This window comes from Asterias amurensis, chromosome 2, assembly GCF_032118995.1.
Source record: "Asterias amurensis chromosome 2, ASM3211899v1".
NCBI lineage: Eukaryota > Metazoa > Echinodermata > Asteroidea > Forcipulatida > Asteriidae > Asterias > Asterias amurensis.
The window spans coordinates 26,686,426-26,706,905 of record NC_092649.1 but is presented as its reverse complement, the minus strand read 5'-3'; the positions used below and the strand labels follow the sequence as shown (position 1 = coordinate 26,706,905).

At 38.4% G+C, this 20,480-nt stretch overlaps 2 protein-coding genes across 3 annotated transcripts in view; one reads left to right on the top strand and one right to left on the bottom strand.

The window, feature by feature from the left end:
- LOC139954456 (synapsin-3-like) overlaps nucleotides 1-20,480 on the bottom strand; it is a 288,306-nt gene that overhangs the window by 171,161 nt on the left and 96,665 nt on the right. The gene's annotated exons all lie outside the window — the stretch shown is intronic.
- On the top strand, nucleotides 5,337-18,008 carry LOC139954458 (metalloproteinase inhibitor 1-like). Its single transcript, XM_071954262.1, has 5 exons — nucleotides 5,337-5,690; nucleotides 13,159-13,430; nucleotides 14,262-14,388; nucleotides 15,483-15,607; nucleotides 15,798-18,008. Exons 1-5 carry the CDS (start codon nucleotides 5,573-5,575, stop codon nucleotides 15,999-16,001), a joined length of 846 nt encoding a protein of 281 aa, XP_071810363.1. The 5' UTR covers nucleotides 5,337-5,572; the 3' UTR covers nucleotides 16,002-18,008.

Below are 20,480 nucleotides of genomic sequence, written 5' to 3'. Positions count from 1 at the left end.
TGGGGAAAAGCCCCAGACTTTATTTCTGAATTCTTTAGAAGATACAGTTGCTTGGCTCAAAGATTGACGTGATTTCAAATATCCGCGGGATTATTTGTTTTTCAAAGAAAAGGGACAACAATTTGGAAGAAAGCGTTTATGATTGTTGGCAATTGGCTTGAATTGGCTTCGAGTTGTGAGTAGTGTTGGGTCTGAAAAGAATGAATCATCGCTACTCAAAACAAGATTTTTCAAATGGTGTTAACACAGACCTCTCTTTAGTATACTTCCACCATATAAGTCCTACTGATTTTAACAGGTGTTTATTTTTGCAACGGGGATAAACAAAATATTGTTTATAATGGAGCCCTGAGTTGATTCATTTTCTACACATCCTCAGGACTTAACCTACTTGTCTTTCCTCTTGATTACTCATCACTGTTTCCAGACAGTTTGGAAATCTTCCAAGATTTGTTCTTTACTAAACTCTGGAGGGTGGGAGAGAGGTCTACCTATAAGTCAAAGAACCTATTAATGACAGCTATCCCAATTCCCTACACAGGAAATCCCCTCCAATTTCTTGGTAAATTTCAAAGAAATGCTTGTTGCTGGGCCCATTCTTCAAAAGATGAACCGGCTGTGTTTGTTTCTTACTGAGTGACGCAGGTACTCAACTTTCTAATTGCCCAAAAAAAAGAGGAAATGGCTGATCACCCTTTACTTTTTGAAAGTGTTTTTCAGTTTTCTATGGCACTGTTTAAAAACAAAGGGGGGAAATCAGCTCATCAGCTGAAAAGTTGCATGCCTGGTAATAATATTAAAAAAACTGATGTCATGGCCGAGCGGTTTAAAGCATCAAGTTCTGGGGTTTTTTTTTTTTTTTTTTTTTTTTTTTTTAGTAATTGGGGTGTGAGTTTGACTCCTGGTCATGACACCCGTGTCCATGAATGAATACCCTTCACTACAATTGCTTCTCTTCACCCAGGGGTGTAAATGAGTACCTGCGAGGGTAGAAGTTGATAGTGTGTTTGAAATAGCCCTTGGAGCGCCACGGCAGCTTAGGGCTGTATACATACTCAACCATGCAGGAGCTGAGAAAGATTACAGTAACGTTATTGGCCCAATGACAATAGGGCACTAATGTAAAGCCCATTAATACGGTAATTGTAAAATGCAAAATGTAAAAACTATGTTGCCTCAGTGCAAAATATCGCATACCAGACGATCTAAACACTGTAAATCTGAGTAATTTGACATGCAGGATGTTACTCAACCAGACACTTATTGGCACTCAGTAACTTTTCATGACAAATATTGCACCCAGGTCAATTCTAATTACCACGAATGAAGGACACAATACTTTTTGTTTTCATGATTTCACAATAACCATAGAAGCTCACCAATATTCCCTGTTGACCCATTACATTAAAATGGAATGACTGATTACCTAGAATATTACAGGCAAGAATAAAAGAGGAAAAGATAATAATCCTATACTTTTGTACATAGAAAATGAAGAAAAAATTAAAATCAAACTCCAAAAGAGGATATCAGCTGAAAAGAGCAAGTCTCACATGCCTGCTTAAAGTATGATATTATGATGAATGAATAATTTGTCCTTCGATGGTTCTCTTTGTTAACAAGAAGAGAGCTCAACCAGGAAAATTTGTGTAATAAAGAGTGCTCACTTGCATCTATGTATAGTAAACAAATACTATAAGTTTGTGGTCGACAAGCTTAAAGGAACTGGACACATTTGGTAATTGTCAAAGACCAGTATTCTCAATTGTTGTATCCAAAGATAGGCATAAAATAACAAACCTATGACAATTTAGAGTCAATTGGTCGTCGTCGAGGTTGCAAGAGATTGAATTCAATTCAAACTTTTTAGAGAGAAATTACTTGTTTCTCAAATACTCCAGCAGAGGGAGACGTTTCTCACAATGTTTTATACAAGCAACAGCACTTCCTTGCTTGTTTACAAGTAAGTGTTTATGCTAACAATTATTTTGAGAAATTACAAAAAGTGTCCAATGCCTTTAAGTTAGTCTGACCTCCCTGATGGTGGAACTGGTAATTCCCAGTTTGAAGTGCCCACTCATTTTGGTTCAGCTGATGTCTTGCTAAGAATCAGGACACTCAAAAACTGACCAGAGATTCCGGAGACTGAAGCCACAAACCACATACCAGTATCATAACATCACTCCATAGTTAGCCGACATTGACATAGTTCTGTGACATTGACACAACTCAGGTGGATTTGTTTTATAGGGCAATTCCTTGCATTGTACCCTTCCCTCTGACTACCATAAAAAGTATTTTTTAGAAAGTGAAGAAGTAGCAGTCACTAGTCTGTTTTTGTTTGTCAAAATGATCTTCCAGCCAAGGGAACTCGGCAAACTCCTACAGGGGGTTATAAATACCAAGCTGGCAACAGTCAATCTCTCTCATACAAATTTTTGTTTAGCGTCTATGATTATGCATTGCACAAGTCAAGAAATTGTGGTTTAGTAACTAGACGACAATATATATTATTGCCATAGTGAAATCAGCGATTAGCTGAGGGATTCGAACCCACAACCATGTGATTGCAAGTCCTGCAGTCTAACCAAGTAGTAAATTTCCATTTCAGAGCTGAAAGTGTTTGTATCAAGATTTTTTACAACAATCAAAGAAATATTTAGAGTTAAGGCCCGGCCACACAGGCCTCAACAACGGTAACGAGAACGAAAACTGTGTACAGCAATTCAACCAATAGAATGCCTTCACACTCAACAAAATTGTGATTGAAAAAAGTTTCCAGTTCCACAATCTGGGAGATTTATCAGAACATGGCAAGATTTGTGTGTTTTCAGGAAACATTCTGCAAAATTGGTGAGAGTTTGGAGCTCTGTGTTATGCCGCACTGTGTATTGATCCAAAATACCAAACTCAGACCCTGCTGAATGTTTTAGGGGGTGCGGATGCAGTTGTGCCCCACCCCTTTAAATCTCATACAATCTTTTAACATACTTTTCTATTATCGATTTTGAGTAGGCATGTATAGACCTAACTTACAAAAACATTAAACGTTAACCTTTTTTACAGTTGTCATTGCCTAAGGGTGAATGTTTCAAGAGGACAATAGAAAGTTCAAGATAAAGGTTTTCCATTCTGTAAGGCGGTGGTGTACCTTGTATTCGGAAGTGGTGGCCTGCGTCATTCTGGAGCCGCCAAGCTTACCATGTCAGAACCTTTAGCGTGAACACTCCATCCCTCAGGGTTGGTAGCGCTTTTCACAACATGTTTCTCTGTGACAACGAGGCGCATACTTGGCATAACAATTGTCAACATGTTTAAGTTTCACACCTTGGGTATTTACCCCTGTGACACCAACTCCAAGGGTGCATGATTGGCGATTAGTTTAATAAGCTCCTTTGTACCTATTCAGTAACCTTCATGGTTTAAAAGGAAACAAATGTTGCTGGGTCTGTGGAATTTGCAGGGAGAGTAAGTCGATTAAAAGTTTCAGAAAAAGTCTTTTGCCTAAAGGTTCTTTTTTAATCTTCCAGGAAATTGCAGAAACTTTACGAGCTAAAGATTATTTTGTTTTTCTCATAAAGAGGGCCAGGCCGTTTATCACTTACATGTACACAACAAATAGCTTCGACACCACACTGGCAATTCATACAGATTTTATACAATTTATACAGTTTTCCCCTCTTCTGGGCCATGCTCTTGGTAAACTTAACTGCTCCGGATTTTAGGCAATATCTTAAAGACGCTATAATACCACCTTTTGAAATGATACTTTCACAGGTTAGTTTTATGTGTACATCTATAACTATACAAGACTGAAACAAGTTCCAATTACCCAACATAAATAATCCCTTTAAAAAAGCGACTTTGCATTTGAAATTACCTCAAAGAAATTTTGTGACATCTTCATCAGTAAATACAACAAGATAATAACCGAGGCAACCGGTACTCTGTTGTGACGGTCACTATGTTGATTTTACATAACGCAGTTTCCTTCCGTGATTGTTCAAAGATCTAGGTCAGTCACCTATTGACCTCATGTTTATTCATAGTCCCCAAGGTCTTCTTCAACGTCACACGGTCTGCGGCTTAAAAAAGAATGAGCGTCTTCTGGAATTCAGGAAATAGACAGAGCTTATTGACGACGCCCACTCAACCTGAACGTTTCCTGCTGGTGTGCTTATTTCTGTGCCATCCCTGAGTTTCGCCAGGATGGCAGCTAAAATGGTATCGGATTTCCTTTTGGAGTTGGTCCCCCCACCCTACCCTCCCGAGAAAAATAGTAACATTACTACTTATCAGAAAGTGAGTATACAAAGGCAAATAAAAACCCTGTTTTGAAATTTGGTCTATACACTGATTAAAAATTGTATTCTTGAAATAGGGGATAACAAAAACAATCTTATCCCAAAGGACGAAAATTAATTGTTCCTATTGTTTTTGAAGAAAAGTTTTCTTTAAATAATTTTTTTCTTTTCTTATTCCGATAATACACTTTTGTGGCAGCGTAGCCATGGGTCGAGAAACTAGAACATGGTTGAATGAGGAGACAAAAATGGACAATTAAAAGAACTACAAGTTTCTGATATACTCAGTACTAAAACTATAGATAGATTTCTCTAAACTATACTTGGTCCCCAACCTTTCAAGCATGGGGTTGCCATCTTGCTTTTTTCTATCTTTTTGTAGAAACAGCGGTCTGGGCTCCTCAGTGTGGCAGTATGAAAGATCAGCATCAAAGAATGCTAAAAACTATACAAGTGTCATCCATGGTCGTTAAATTGGGAAACTTTTCATTCCCCAAAACAGGGAAATAAGCAGGTCCCAAATAGCAAAATATAGTCTTCGATTGAACAAAAATACACTTTACATACATAGTAGGTCCATGTAGGTCCTTTCTCTATGATTGGTCTAACCTCAAGATCAAAGCTTGCTAAACTATACATGTGTCCTCCATACTCGTTAATTTGGGGAACCTTATTCTAAAATACAAGGAAACAAGACTTTAATAAAAATGTTACAATAGCACAAGATATGGGGAACAATCATTTTACATCGGCCAAACTTCAAGGCTTTTTATCCTCCATTTGTCTGTGGGTGACTTGACCATTAATTAAGTTTTTTTCTTTCTGATTGGTCAGCTCACTCACTAGTAATTAGAAACACCTGGATTTTTTTTTAACAACAGCAAAGTCTGGCAGTGTAGTGTCTCAGTGTGGAAAACTGTACTACCAACCTGCCGCTGAAAGTTCTAGTCACTTTCCCCAGAGGGGTGACGACACATCCTGGAAGAGCCTCCAAGTTAAGGAAACTATAAATAGAGCCAAAGTTTTTCAGTTGAGTGAGTATTCTGTGATGAGCTTGTCCATGATATGACGACATTGTGCACTGGCTCCAAGAAGTATGTTGATTTGACTTCGCATCGGTTGCTCACAGTTTTGTTTCACTGAACAACAGTTTTGCAATAATTGGTTTGATATATAACTGCTGAATCAAGAACACCAGCACTTTGGACAGGATCCTCTTGAGTTTCTCTCTCCCTACCACAAGTTCTGCTGCGGCTAGTATAGTAATAATGTATACCACCATGTGGCTAGTGTTTGTGTTGGTTGCAGTGATCTACTCCAGAGAAACTGATGGTTGTAGCTGTAGCTACGCACATCCACAAGTACAGTTCTGCAATGCGGCATTCGGTAAGAAAGATTTTTCTTATAGTAATACTAATAGGCATTTATTTACTTTTTGATACGCTGTATCAAAACAGCTTACAAAAAGTACCAACCCTGTTCATTCCTGGGCATTGACTATTCTCCTGAAACACCACAACGCCTTTGGAGTATGCAGCACCGGCAACCATAACAAAATTGGCACGCAGGCTGAAAAATCATTCACACCAGCAATCTCTATCTTTAGCAAGTACCCATTTACTTCTGGGTGCTGAGAAACAACTGTAGCTTTCTGTCTTTCCCAAAACAACACAAGTGTCATGACAGGGATTTGAACCCACAATCTGGTAGCTTTTTGTCTTTCCTCAAAGAACACAAGTGTCATGACAGGGATTTGAACCCACAATCTGATAGCGCAGTATTATGATGCTCTAGGACTGCTCGGCCAAGATAATAAATGCTTAGATTTGTTTTATTCTTCTCAAGACAAACTTATCTAGCTTTCTTGATCTTTATAACATATACACCAACAAATAGTTTAATAAATAAGAACTAAATGTTTGTAATGGGTTTGTTTCTGTGATCTATAGTATGCCCTCGCAATAGCTTAAACTATTTGTGAAATTCATCATTTAGTATAGAGGTAGAGTCCCAACTTACAGAGAAATCTATGTTGGTTTTGTGATTTATTATACAGTGCCAGAAATGGTTAATTACTGATTCAAAATAAACTTCAATAACTTCAGGAAAGACATTGATTGCAAAGTTACCACTTGATTTCAATAATTTTACCTTAGGTTGGGATTTGAACCTACAACATTCTCCTTTATTCAGAAATATACTGAGATAAAAGTGGTTATCACACATCAATGTCTGGTAAAGCACAAGCATTAATCCTAATCTCCCATGCTAATTTAATATTGATTTTAATCAATTTAACTGCATGGTTGTAAAATGTAGCAGGGTGTTTGACAAGATTTTGCAAGAGAACTTGGACAGTAGAAAAATGGTAAAATTGTAATGGCTTTTTAAAAAGCCAGACAAAATGTCTCTACGCTTTGTCAAGCCAGACAATCACATTCCACAAAAGCGAGTAACTATAGGAAAAACACGTCTAGTTTATACTATGGATAAGATAAAACCATCAAAGAGGATGTAGGCTACATCCTTCTTTCCTGGTTTTATCTTTATCCTGGACTAGACAGGTCCGCAGACAACAATCAAGTTCTTTAGTAGGGCAGTTACCTTTACATCAAAGGTAAACCCCAAACACAAGGATCAAAAGTATCCAAGGATAGCCAGGATTTGCTGTTCTGAAAGGGTGTCAAAATTTGCTAGAATTTTACAAACTGGGTCTCCAAATTGTTCAAGTACAGCACATTTAAATTTTAGATGACAGTTTAAACACGGGGTCCAAATTGTTGTTAAAAACTGGGGGTCCAAACTGTTCAAGAAAACACAGCACCTAGACTCTAAGCTTGGGCGATATCGATTTATTTTATTCACGATATATCGCCGACAATATATCGCGATATTCGATATAATCGCGATTAATTAAATTTGACATCATCAGTCTTCAAACTCCCAATGAAAGTTGTAGAAGAGACAGTCATAGCATAAGAGAGGTGTTCTAATGACCTATTCTTCTGGTTTTACTCCAAACCTATGGGGTGCAAGATGTCTCACCTAGGAAATACATCGCGATATTGCGATACTTGATCGAATCGCGATATAGCGATATTTTGATTAAAACCAAATCGATCTGATATCGAAATCGTTTCCAAATTAACATTGCGATATTCGATAATACCGTGGTATCGCCCAAGCTTACTAGACTCTGGAACTCACTTCCGGCATACCTCAGACAAATACACAACATCACTCTCTTCCAGCAGAAACTTAAAACACACTAGTGTTCATGCTTGCTTTCCAACATCTTGACAGAACTTTAACTTAATCTTTAACTTCTTCCTGACCGGTGCCTTTGAATTTGTAAAGTGCGCCAATGCTGTAGTTAGTTATAATTAAATGATGGATAAAACGGGTTGTCCAAATTTAAAACAGGGTGTCCAGAAGGCACACAGAGTCACCCCTCTGTCTAACACTAAGCAAGTATTGGGCAGGATGTTGTGATGTAACCACTCTTGCTATCTTTACAAAAAGAGTGAACCACAGAGGAAGGTCCTTTTCTCTCTGGCTCAACTGTTTCCGGAGTATGATCTCAAACTTTGCATACTGGTGGAGCTACAATGGTAGGGTTTACCATACCACCATTTACATGAAAATGATCTAATAGGAGTCGTGGTGGGTCCATTTATCTTGTATTCATGTAAACAATTCCCTTTGCAGGGGATCTTTGGGTCTCAAAAGCTCAAGGGTGGCTTGTTGATACTCCGGAATTAGTCATCGACTCTACCAAGAAACTGTAAATCAGGGTTCTGGTAATATCTCTTCACAGTTGACAGAAAGTTATTCTTTTTTAAAGTTTTCCTGGTAACCCCCTACCACACCTCATACATTTTGTAGTCTACTCTAAAGTGTGCATTCTAGTACAATTAATATAATATCTAGATGTGTAATTACTAGAGTACATCAGACTATAAAAGAGCACTGCTTGTTTTTTCTAACTTTTGGTACAAACAATTAATACAAGAAAACTGAAACTCTGATGTCCTTGAACAAAAAATCCTTAAAGCAGTGCTTCTCACCAAGTGGGTTTTTATGGTCATTCATTTTTTTTTTTAGAGAAGTTAAACCAAACCCTCCCTTTAACCATGGAGGAATTCCTCCATGCTTCCATGCTTCAACTATTACAATTCTGAACAAAACTGACTCCCCAAACATCCTAAATGAATAACTAAACTTTGAATGGCATTCCGAGGCAGAAATATGAAAAACATCTGGACTACGACACCTGGGACCATAACACAACTTTATTATTTTTAACAGCCCATAATTTTCAGCTTCCTTACATTAAATGATTCACTTATTACTCGTGTGCATTGTTTCACTTGACATAATGTAAACAATTTGGTTGCCGCTAGCGGAAGGAAGTAAATGCCGCTTTTAGTTACGGATTTACGCTTCAAGGCTCGCTGGAAATTATAGGGGGCGGATTAGGGACTTCGGTGGCCCATGAGTGGCCTACTTTTACTTTGAGCATGGAAATTCCTTCCTCCATGCTTTGAGAAAGTTTAATCCGATACAGCTAAAAAATTCTTTGCAGGAGTAAAAAATCTTCAAAAAAAAGTTTTGGTTGGAGAATGAAAAATATAGCTGCTGCTGTTAGGCTAAAAACCATTGTTGTAAAAGTACAGTTTTAGATTGGAATTTATTGAACTTTAATTTTGGGTTAACTAGAAATGATGTGATTCTGTTGAGCCACTTTGCGTAAACTGTAACCCCTCCCTCCCCTCCCCTCCCCTTCGAAATGTATTACCAGGCGAAAACTTGAAGCATGCGACAGGAGTTTTTTTATATATAACTTGTATACAAGATTTTCACTTTGAGGGATTTGGTGATTTATATTGTTTATCTTGAACAGAAACAAGCAGGCTCTCAAAACTAAAGAAAAGGGAAGTTTTGATTCTGTTTCTCTTGTTTTGGTTTTCAACTTGTATTTATTTTCTTTGAGTTGGGTAACGAAAGTGAATGCGTGTGTGTGTGTGGTTAGCATACCCTTACATACTGTACCACCTAAGCAAACCTGCTTGACTTTTAACTGATAACCTTCCAACAACGAAACCTACTTGACTCAACTGATAACCTCCAATGCGGACTCTCAGGTTATTATAAGAAGTGGCATTTTATCCACGCAGTGCAAACATCTGGAGGACTCGTCCCTCTTGTTTCCTCAAGACAACAGCCTCAGGGAGAGGAATCTAAAATAGCCTGACATCAAAGACTGCGAATGAGAGGAGTGCGAGGTATATGCTCAGGAATGTGAACTTCAAAGACCTTTTACTCTATCCTCTCTTGGGCTCAAAGAGACCGACCTTTTTTTTTGTTTCCTCAAAAGAATTTCTCGAGTGTCAAAGCACTTAAGCTTTGCAATTCTTGCTACTACTAGGCAAGATGCTTCAAGGCTTTGTAAAATTACCTTCCACTCAGAAGTGTCTTACTGAGGTTGGTACTCTCTTTAAAGCACCGGACAATTTGGGTAATTTGTCAAAGATCAGTATTCTCACTTGATGTGTCCCAACATATCCAACAAAATGTGAAAATGTGGGCTGAATTGGTCAACGTTGCAAGAGAATTATGAAAGAAAAAAACACCCTTGTTGCACAAATGTGTGTCTTTCAGATGCCTATAAAAGGCTTCAGGCTGGTGTTGGGGTTGATTCCACAAAGCACTAAGACAAGAGGAGTTGTCCGTATTTTGCGCTGTGACATTTACACACTAGCATTTGATATTGGTTCGCAGTTCAAATCAATCTTAGCTCTCTGTGAAATCGGCCCGTGGTCTATAAACCTTAAAAGTATCCTTATTAAATTACCACAAAACAAATTAAAAAGGGGTGTGGGCCTATTATGTTGCAAGTCTACCCTCTGACCCCTACTGATGTTGTTTTCTCAAATGATTGGTTCCCATCAAGGAAAAGGTGGAACTTATAAAACAAATCTAACTAATAATGTATAATGTTACTAATGGTAATTCCTCTACCTATTGGGTGACCTATTCACACAAAATGGCAACCAGACATAACTATTCTACCACCACGAACAGAGAGTGCAATTGGTGGGTGCCAAAAGTTAGAACTGACAAAGGAAAAAGTTCAGCGTTTCATAGATGCAGGCTCCACTACATGGAACAATTTGCCAGAAAGATAAAGAAATGCCCCTACAATATTGAACATTGTTTACTTCCATGTACTGGTGTTTACCTAGATATTAATTTGATTCAATTTAAAGATCATTATGATTGCCCTGACATGCTCATTTTTTCCGCAAATCTTTATTTTTCTCAAGATATTCTCTCTTAGTTTTGGTGTGGAACACGGCCCTTAGGGAGAACAGTGTCCACACACTGAAGAGGCTACCCTGTAAATTTTTTATTGTAAAAAGCTCCCAAACTCGTCGCTCCATCAGTCTCTTCATCAACTCCCATTGAAATGCCAGGAATGACGAAACCAAACAAGCTCTATAGGAGCCCCAAGTTCTATTCCAAAAACCATGTCGTGTTTACATGTTGCGACAGGAAGAATTTGACGTGGCGATGACTAGAGCAATAGTCGAAATGCTGAGACCAATTAAGGACTCACTCCACGGTAGTGAAAACAAGAAGTCCCATCATTCCACTAAAGCTAAAGTACTGAGTCCCGGCCAATTTTCTACCTTCTACCCGGGTAGAATTCAAAAGCAGGACGATTCTTTATACACAACTGAGTAGTCTCCTTCCGATAATATACTTTGTGGTATAAATAGAATATAAATAAAGCAAGACAAAACTGCTCTCAAAAGAACATGCCGGGCAAGTAGATACACACATGGTGTTACCGCAAACCAAATTACAAGAATTTGACATTAGAGATCAATAAATCCTGTATGCTCTATCACTTGTACTGCTGCATTTGATGGCGTGTTGACATTACTCTCATATCTAAAGTCATAAGAGGCGGATTCAGCCAGATTGTTCCAGTCTTTAAAACAATTCCACGGCTAAAATATCATAACATCCTGGTCACCAGCTGTAGAAATACCCACACATACAATTACAAGCTATTAACACAGTTTCTACACTCCGATGTAAATAAAAGATGCAGTGTATATTTTTAGGAAATCAAAAAAAAGAAAAAAAAAGATGTGGGTTACGCATCAAGACTAAAACATCTGGGAAACATTGACACTTCGCAGCCAAAGAACATCTGAATTTAGGTCACCTTTTCAATGACAGAATTCTTGGGTTGAACCATGCAGTTCCTCATCGTAACCATTTACAGTGGCATTGGTAAAGTGCCAATCCCTAGTGTTCATTTTAATATTTTCTTTTGTAGCAACTGGAGCAGGGCCCAATTGAGGCAGAAATTTTGTTGCTAAACAAAAATTGAGTTGGGCACCAGCCACAACAATGCAAACTTAGGTGAGAAACCTGTATCAGCTAAGCGATAATGTGCTTAGCAAGGTTTGAGGGGTTTACAGGCGTTATGAAATTGGACTCTGGTTGCATCTACTTTGGGAGAGTGTTTACCAATTTCTAAGGCAGAGTGTTTGCCATTTCGAGGATTAAGTGAAACAAGCAGTGATTTGAGTAATGCTTGCTGGAAGTCACGCAAAAAATCGCTCTCTAAAGAGTTTGATAAAACCACCCAACTAAAATAATAATTTTTCTGTAAAATCACTACTGGGTTAATTGAGTGTGCTTTTTGCATTTCAAAGTTACAAAAAGGCATACTATGTCTGGATGTGAGTATAACATATCCTAACTTGGCCTCTTTTCACACTTTTCTCAAATTTTTACAACAAAATAGCTTGTCTCTGTACTTACTTTTCTCAAAAAATGTCATTTTCGAGTTTGGCTGTTTTACCAAGGATGGGCCAAGTAGACTGTATGAATAAAACAGTGACTAATAGTCATTTAGCAAGTGCAGTCCTCGATATTTTTAAGCAATTGGGCAACTTCCGGTAATTTAGTCTTTAAACTTGGATGAGTTTATAAATAAACACAAACTAGCTTCTTTTGGACACTTCAAGGTTACGTTGCCGCTATTTCTTGAATGACATCAGTGTTCGTGATGGATCCCATTTAATTAAATCCAAGCGTTGTAGATTTGTTTCTTTTCTTCTTCAAGTAATTAATTGAAATGCCAGGGATACATATAAGGTTCATCAAGCAAGCTGTTTCAATTATTAACAAAGTCATCCAGGCATTTTATGGCATTGATTGGTTGTTCCTGTGTTCCGAGAACCATTCCTGAGAACATGATGGGATTCTACATGATGGGTTGCAAGCCTCGTTAGTTATCAAGATTAATTAAAGCTTGTTTTTTCCATAAACAAGTGTTTTTCATTTGCAAATCACTTTAAAACATGCTTGAGTCCAGTGTTCTAAACTGCTCGACCACAGAGTTACTGAATATTGAGTAGAGGGAACTTATTCCGAAAAATGGGAAATATATTGTCCTACTTTTTGTTTAGTTCATACAATACAATTAAAGAAATCTACATGGTAACTAATAGTTTGTTTCCTCTCTTTAAAGCAGGGGGTTGTTAGGGGGGAGGAACATTGTGTTTTTCTGGCTTTTGAAATGTTTACCTTTTTTTGATATTATCCACTTCTTTCTGAAACTGTACTTCCTCTTCATAATCCGAAGAATAGCATGTGGAACATATGTTCCAGAAACTTTTCAAAATTTTGCGTGCAGCTGAATTGGTTTCGTTTTTGCACAATGGAAAATTCATGAATTCTTAATTTTGATATATATTATGTACATTCTTTCATCGACCGAAGAATTTTTACCTTTTTATGATTTCTTAATTTTGATCTATATTTTCTACAGTTATCAAAGCCAGTGTCATCAGCAGAGAGTACATCTACCGGCCGACAGAGAAACCAATGACAGAACCAGCCGACGAATTCACCTCAAACCCCGAGCTAACAAGCTTTTCATCCGTTTACGATGAATCCGGTGCTTTCGTCCTCGCTAACCTCGCCGAGGTGCAACCAGAGAAGAGACCCCCAGCATTTCTGAGTCCACAAGCCCTGCGGAGCAAGAAATTCATCTCTCCCAGTTTTCCTCAACGGCCATTCAAAATAGAGTACACCGTCAAGGTAGCTATATGAAAAGCCTTTCAAATTAACACACAAGGTTTTTTACTTCATGATAATAATAATAATATCAAACCCTTATATAGCGCATGTATCTACCAAACAAGGTACTCAAGGCGCTGAGTATATACAAACTTTCAGAAAGATAGGTTATTGCAGTGATGGATTCTGAGACCCAATTATGTAGCACCTTATTTACAAGGTGCTACGATGCATTCAGCAGCTACAGCCAGGAACACCGACCAGGGCGAACCCCGGTTTTCGATAAGTGCACTGGGTTCTTTTAAATGCGTTACACAACGCATGGGACCAACAGCTTTACGTCCCATCCGAAGGACGAAGCAATAAGGCGCAAGTGTCACGGTTGGGGATTCGAACCCACACTCTGCTGATCAGAAACACCAGAGTTTGAATTCGGTGATCTTAACTGCTCACGGCCACGACACTTGTCACATGATATGTATTCTCACAATGCCTCATAGAGTCAGTACACATAAAAGCTAAAAGGTTTGTCCTAATATGATTTTTGTTGTTTTTACAATTCTGCCAAAAACTACCATTGCAATCTTTATAAACTTAATAAGAATACATTCCACATGTGTTTTACTGGGGGAGGGGGGTTATTGCCACAATATGATACTACTTTAAGGAGTAACATCCAAAACTTTGCGAAGCAAAGAAATCAAGTAAGATCAAGAAATCAAGTAAGATATAAAAAAATCAAGTATAAGAAATCAAGTTAGACCTCCACAAGTACGTGCTTGTGCTCTTTAAACAAAGCAACAATTCTTTTTAGGACAATGCTTTACGATGGTTCTTATCCTTGTTTCACAGGTGGAAAAAGTATTCAAGGGAGATAACCTTATAATAGAGAGGACACTGGCTAAGGTTTACACTCCAGCTGATGAGGGTATCTGTGGTCTGACCAGCCTTAATGAAGATACATCTTACGTCATGGCAGGTGAGTAATCATCGCAATCTTTTTGACCGAGTGAGGGGTCTTTTTGAACCAAATTTATTACAACTGGTATTAATAAAAGAGGCATTTAGAAAACAACAACATCGTCTCCTTACGAGGACCACAGCAAGCTAGTCGAAACGTTGAGACCAGTTTAAGAATTGAATCCGCGGTAGTACAGTTAATAATGATCCTATAAGCTGAAGTAATAGTCCCAGCCTAATTTCTATACCATCCGCCCGGGTAATATTTAAAACAGGACAGTTCTTTTCAGAACAGAGAAGTCTCCTGAACAATCCGATAAATCTACTCCGCGGTAGTAGACAGTTCTCTAAAGAACAGACTCTACCTGGCAAGTAGATGTAGATACACACATGGTGTTACCGCAAACCAAATATTATATATTTATACCTCATCGTGCAATGCCTCTAATAATCACATGTAACAATTACATGATGAAACAAATGTGCTCTTTTTAATGTTTTTACATTAATCAAATATTGATTATGGATGAATGCTACTGTTACACTAATTGGAATGTTGAGAATTCACAAGTTGAATGAATATATCAAACTGCTATAAGTGTTTTAAAATAAGAAGAACAGCTTAATCTTGTCACCTGTCAATCATGACTTTGATGGCTTGATATGCGCAGTTAAAAGACTACAAAAAATGAGCTCCAAGGATATCAACAGACAATACTGTGTGCTGGTACTGCCGATCTAGTCAGAAATGCTTGCAGTTATTAAACATGATTGGCAAGGATAAATTCAGATTAAATGTGCCGGCACTCTACCAAGCAGACATGCAACGTTCTAATTGCAAAGAGGAAATGGCCGTTCACACTTAACTTTTGTACAGTGTTTTTCAGTTTTCTATGGCACTGTTTTGAAAAGAAGAAGAGGAAATCAGCTGATGAGCTGAAAAGTTACATGCCTGATCAAGCATGATCAAATGAGCTATCTAGCCATTTTGTCAATGTATTTGTTCAGGGACGCGAGTGGGGGTTGCCAGAAAGAAGTCATACAAACTTTGAAATAAATTTTTCTTCTTCTGATATTAAAGAAATGTTTTTGTTCATTATCCCATTTTCTCAGGCTCACATTACGACAATGAGCTACGTATCAACTTGTGTAACTGGGTCGTCCCCTACAAGAGTTTGACCAGAATAAACAGGCGAGGATTGAAGCTTATGTACAAGCAGAGCTGTGGCGACTGTACGGTAAGTTAACCCGAAACCAATGCTGCGAATGGTACCCCGGTCATTTCTTGCTTACCCAAGAGTTTTGCTTAGCAGACTTTTGTTAAGCAGCTTCATGAAATTGGGCTCAGGACATTTGAAATGCATCTCCTTTTTTTGTTTTAATCTAGATTTTTTTTTCTTCTTCTTTTTAAATTCCTTCTCCGATCAGATTGCAACATGCTACGGTCAGACGTGCAAGTTCGGACCGCCAGGGGATGACTTCTGCATGTTCGACGCCTTTGGGGGCAACGGCTGCCAGGCCCAGCATTCCATCTGCACACGCAGCAAGAAATCCTGCAAGTGGCAGAGAAATCGAGACTACAGGAAGTGCGAGGCCGACAGCGAACAACAAGGAAACTCAGTCATGCCTTAGAGAGAGAGAGATAGCCTTGATTGGTGTTGTTACATGTTTTAATGTAGAGCTGTGTACATGTGTTGTAACTTAACTTTTGTGTGTTGTGTATAGTATCAATTTCTTATCAAATTCTGCAGCTTATTTTTCTCTCTGAATGTTGTGAATAAATTTCAAGAGGTAAGGAATGACTCAAAATGAAGTGGAAAAACCCCAAAAGCAACTTGAACCAAAATTGTCACAGGTTTGTTTCTTTACACTTTGGGATTATCAATTTTGATGGTTTTTTTTTTCTTCTCCATGTTACTCGAATCAAACTACAAGCAGATACTGTGAATTTTACATCTCTCATGGAATGTTGATTCATAGTTGGTAGTCTGCCAGTCCATGACCTTTGAACTCTGCAATGAGGAACTTGATTAATTGAACCTCCATCCTGAATCACACACCCAATTCGACCAATCAGGATATCCGGTTGGGAGAAATAAATGACTGCTCGCGGTTTATGACTGACAAGAACTTTTCTTTTTTAAATACAAGGTAGAAAGGAACATCCTTAATAGTCTGGGTGTTTGCCCTTAACATTTTTCAGAGACTAGCCAGCATGACAAGCTAGCCATTTGTCATTTTACTGGTCTGTCAACTGGCAGCTCTATGAAATTGGGCCCAGTTATAACTTGGCATTTGACTGGTCTGTCAAATCTTACACATGTTCATAATTCATATTAATTATATATTGATGCAAACCATAGCCTTGCAAAGATTTATGGCAGTACAGAACTCTCTGTTTTTAAATACAAGGTGGAAAGGTTCTTCCTTAGTAAGGGTTTGCCCTTCACCTTTTCAGGAGACTTGCCAGCACGACCAATTGGCGTTGCACTGGTCTGACAGCTTTTGTACACCTTGTCTATAATTCATATTAATTAAATACAGGTGTGTTATAACACTAAACTAGCAAGCTCGACTTGGAGAGAATTCTGCTGACTGGTCCAGACTTCTTTTTGTTTTTAAATACAAGGAAGAAAGGCGTGTCTTTGAGTCATGGTTTGCCCTTAACCTTTTTCAGAGACTAGCCAGCAAGACAATGTATAGCTTGGCATTTAAATGGTCTGTCAACTTTTCCATAATTCATATTAATTAAATACAGACGTTTTTTTAACACTGAACTAGCAAGCTTGACAACTCGAAAATAATTGTGACTGGTCCGCCAGAAGGTAGCCCTTTTTAGAGACTAGCCAGCCAGACCAGTTAGCTTGGCATTTCAATTGTCTGTCAGCTTTTGTACTTGTCTATAACTCATCTTATCTTAAATATTTGTGCAAAGCTGGACCACTTGTAAGGGGGGGGGGGTAACACCACGCCCTGAGATCAAACCAAATGAGACAAGAAAGGTATTTGTTGTGAAGAACCGTAGGGTAGGTAAGGAGGGGGGGCATATAATGGAGTGATATACTGTACAAACTGGAAATCCAAACTGTTTTAACCAGCCCTTATAGAGGCAGATATGAAACTTCTATTTTCTTGAAATATTTGAATGTGCATATGTTGTAGCTTTTAAATCAATTATATATTATATACATATTATAAATTAAAATGGTGTTTCATTCATTCTGTACATTATTATAGTTATATCTAAACCATATAAAAATCAAACTATTGTGTATACAATTTGTTTTCAGTACTTTGGATAATAAAATGACTGTCCAAATATTGAATCCAAGTTCTTTGTTCCCCTTCATCGTTATTATGGCAAATCTAAAACTCATCACAGATCATTTATGTAGGAAATCTACTCCGCAGCAGTATATAGTAGAATAAGTAGCAAGAAAAGTTCCCAAAGAACAAATCAGCAAAGTAAATATATACACATGGTGTTCAACCGCAAACTGCACATTTACATAGAAGAATAGCATTATTTACAAAGCCTGTAGCATAAAAATAAAAAAATACATTTGATATTTTATGAAGTCCTTTCCTTCATAAAAAGTCCTCGTAGTGCTGGGAAATGTAAACAAACCAAACGAGAAAAAGAAGATTTTTTTTTTTTTTTTTACAAATTTCCCTCCACCCCCAAATCAAATCAAAATTCTTGTCATTAGTATTCTAATGGAAACAACCCCAATTCCGGAAGCTCCTATAATGAAAAACACGATCTTGTTACACTATTTTCTCTCAAAATAGCAGTCAAGGCGACCAAAAAACAAAGAAAGTAGAAGCAGAAATGTGATTTGGAATTTGGAATGATGATGGCCACCTGGGTAATGTGAGAGCTTGACCAACAGGTGGTCGCAAAGAAGGAGGGGGTGTTTAGAGGAACGATACAGATTAGGATGTCAGATGACTCCTTAGCCGAACCTCCTTCTTAGCTCAAATTAGGGTGCAGCGCTGCCTCATGTTCGGAAATTTGGGTCTCGTTTGAAGGGGGTGTTTATCTAATCTGTTGACTGTTCTCTCAAAATGCCCGACAGAGTTTTATTTTGCCCCAAAAGAAAGAAAGTAAAAGAAGAATGTAATGTGAGAGCTTGACCAACAGGTGGTCGAAAAGAAGGAGGGGGGGGGGGTATTTAGAAGAGCGATACAGATTAAGATGTCAGATGACTCCTTAGCCCAAACCCCCTTTTAGCTAAAATTAGGGTGCAGCGCTGCCTCATGTTCAGAACTTTTGGTCTTTTTCGAGGGTACTTTGGGTCTTATTTAACAACGGGGTGGGCAATCTGATCTGTTGACAGACTGATCAAAACTGGGTTGCACTTTTTCATTTGTCAGTGGGTTGAGTGGGTGTCAGCAAGGCTTTGAATTTGTGGGACGAGCAGGGCTTGTAAACAAAAATGATTAGTTGACCAAAAGGTTCTTTAAAAACTTTCTACAAAATTTATAGATCAGTTTTTTATTTGAACAAGCATTAGGAGAAGGTTGATTTTACTTCTGTCAAATGGAGTAAGTATACAGGTGAGCTTTACTGCAAATTACATAAATAAATGAATGCTTTGGTGGGCAAATAAATTGATTATTTAATAGAAGACGAAAAAAACAAGAAAACTTGACTTTGTTTGGTCATGAATTGAGTTTACTGGCAATCACCACTCAACAAGCTTGCAGCAATCTACTCAAATCAAATCAATTTCACCAGTTAGTAGATTGCATGCCTGCACACTCAAGGGATAGGGAAAAAGGATCCTGTATCCTGTTGGACTCTCTGCCAATAGAGGGCAGTATCATCTTTTCCAATAACTGCTGAACCAAGGAGGAAAATAATATTCAACATTGCAAGGAGAGTTTGTGGATGAAGTGCTTTGTTGGCCCGTGTCAATGTTCCATAGGTGTTAGGCACCAGTGTTTCTATAGGCCCTAGGCATCAGTGTGCTCCATAGGCCCTTAGCCAACATTTTCCAATGTTCCATAGGTCTTAGGAACCAATGTTCCTTAAGCCCTAGGCACCAGTGTTCTGTAGACACTAGTCAATATTGTTCAAATGTTCCATAGGTCCTATACACCACTGTTATAAAGGCCCTATAGGCACCAGTATTATGTAGGCCCTAGCCAACATTGTTCAAATGTTCCATACATCCTTTAGGCACCATTGTTCCAAGGCCCTATAGGCACCAGTACTCTGTAGGCCCTAGCCAACATTGTTCAAATGTTCCATACGTCCTTTAGGCACCATTGTTCCAAGGCCCTATAGGCACCAGTACTCTGTAGGCCCTAGCCAACATTGTTCAAATGTTCCACAGGTCCTAGGCACCAATGTTCCAAGGCCCTATAGGCACCAGTACTCTGTAGGCCCTAACCACTATTGTTCAAATGTTCCACACGTCCTTTAGGCACCATTGTTCCAAGGCCATATATGATAAGTGTTCTGTAGGCCCTTAGGCACCAGTGTGTTCTGTAGGCCCTAACCAACATTGTTCAAATGTTCCACAGGTCCTAGGCACCAATGTTCCAAGGCCCTATAGGCACCAGTACTCTGTAGGCCCTAACCAACATTGTTCAAATGTTCCACAGGTCCTAGGCACCAATGTTCCAAAGGCCCTATATGATAAGTGTTCTGTAGGCCCTTGGCACCAGTGTGTTCCGTAGGCCCTTAGCCAACATTGTTCAATAGACCCTAGGTACCAGTGTTTCGTCAGCTAAGCCACAAGTTCTATTACAATGTATGAAGGAGGAAGGATTTATTCAGACATTTATTGAGGGTTGAGGTTTACAGTAGTTTCAAGCTCCCCTCAGCACTGTGATTTTGTACAGTAGAGCAAATTTTGTTTTTCCCCCGCAAGTTGTCAGAGTGCCAAGTTGGATGACATCGACACACGTTTTTACCACACTTTTATAATTCCATTTTTGTCAAAAACTGGTGAATTGGAACGAGCGTACTTTCTTTTCTCCCTTCAAACTACCAGAGCTGAGCAATCCATCCCCAAAGGTATTCACACATTGTTATTGCTAACAGACGTCAAACTTGTACTATTAAATCTGTCTCGCCCCAATGCCAAAACATAATTGATG

Bases quoted from the DNA above. Each gene is read 5' to 3' on its own strand.
- LOC139954458 (XM_071954262.1), top strand. From the start codon at position 5,573: ATGTATACCACCATGTGGCTAGTGTTTGTGTTGGTTGCAGTGATCTAC. The intron at 13,431-14,261 runs GTAGCTATATGA...CTTGTTTCACAG, and splicing joins AAATAGAGTACACCGTCAAG to GTGGAAAAAGTATTCAAGGG. The intron at 14,389-15,482 runs GTGAGTAATCAT...CCATTTTCTCAG, and splicing joins TACATCTTACGTCATGGCAG to GCTCACATTACGACAATGAG.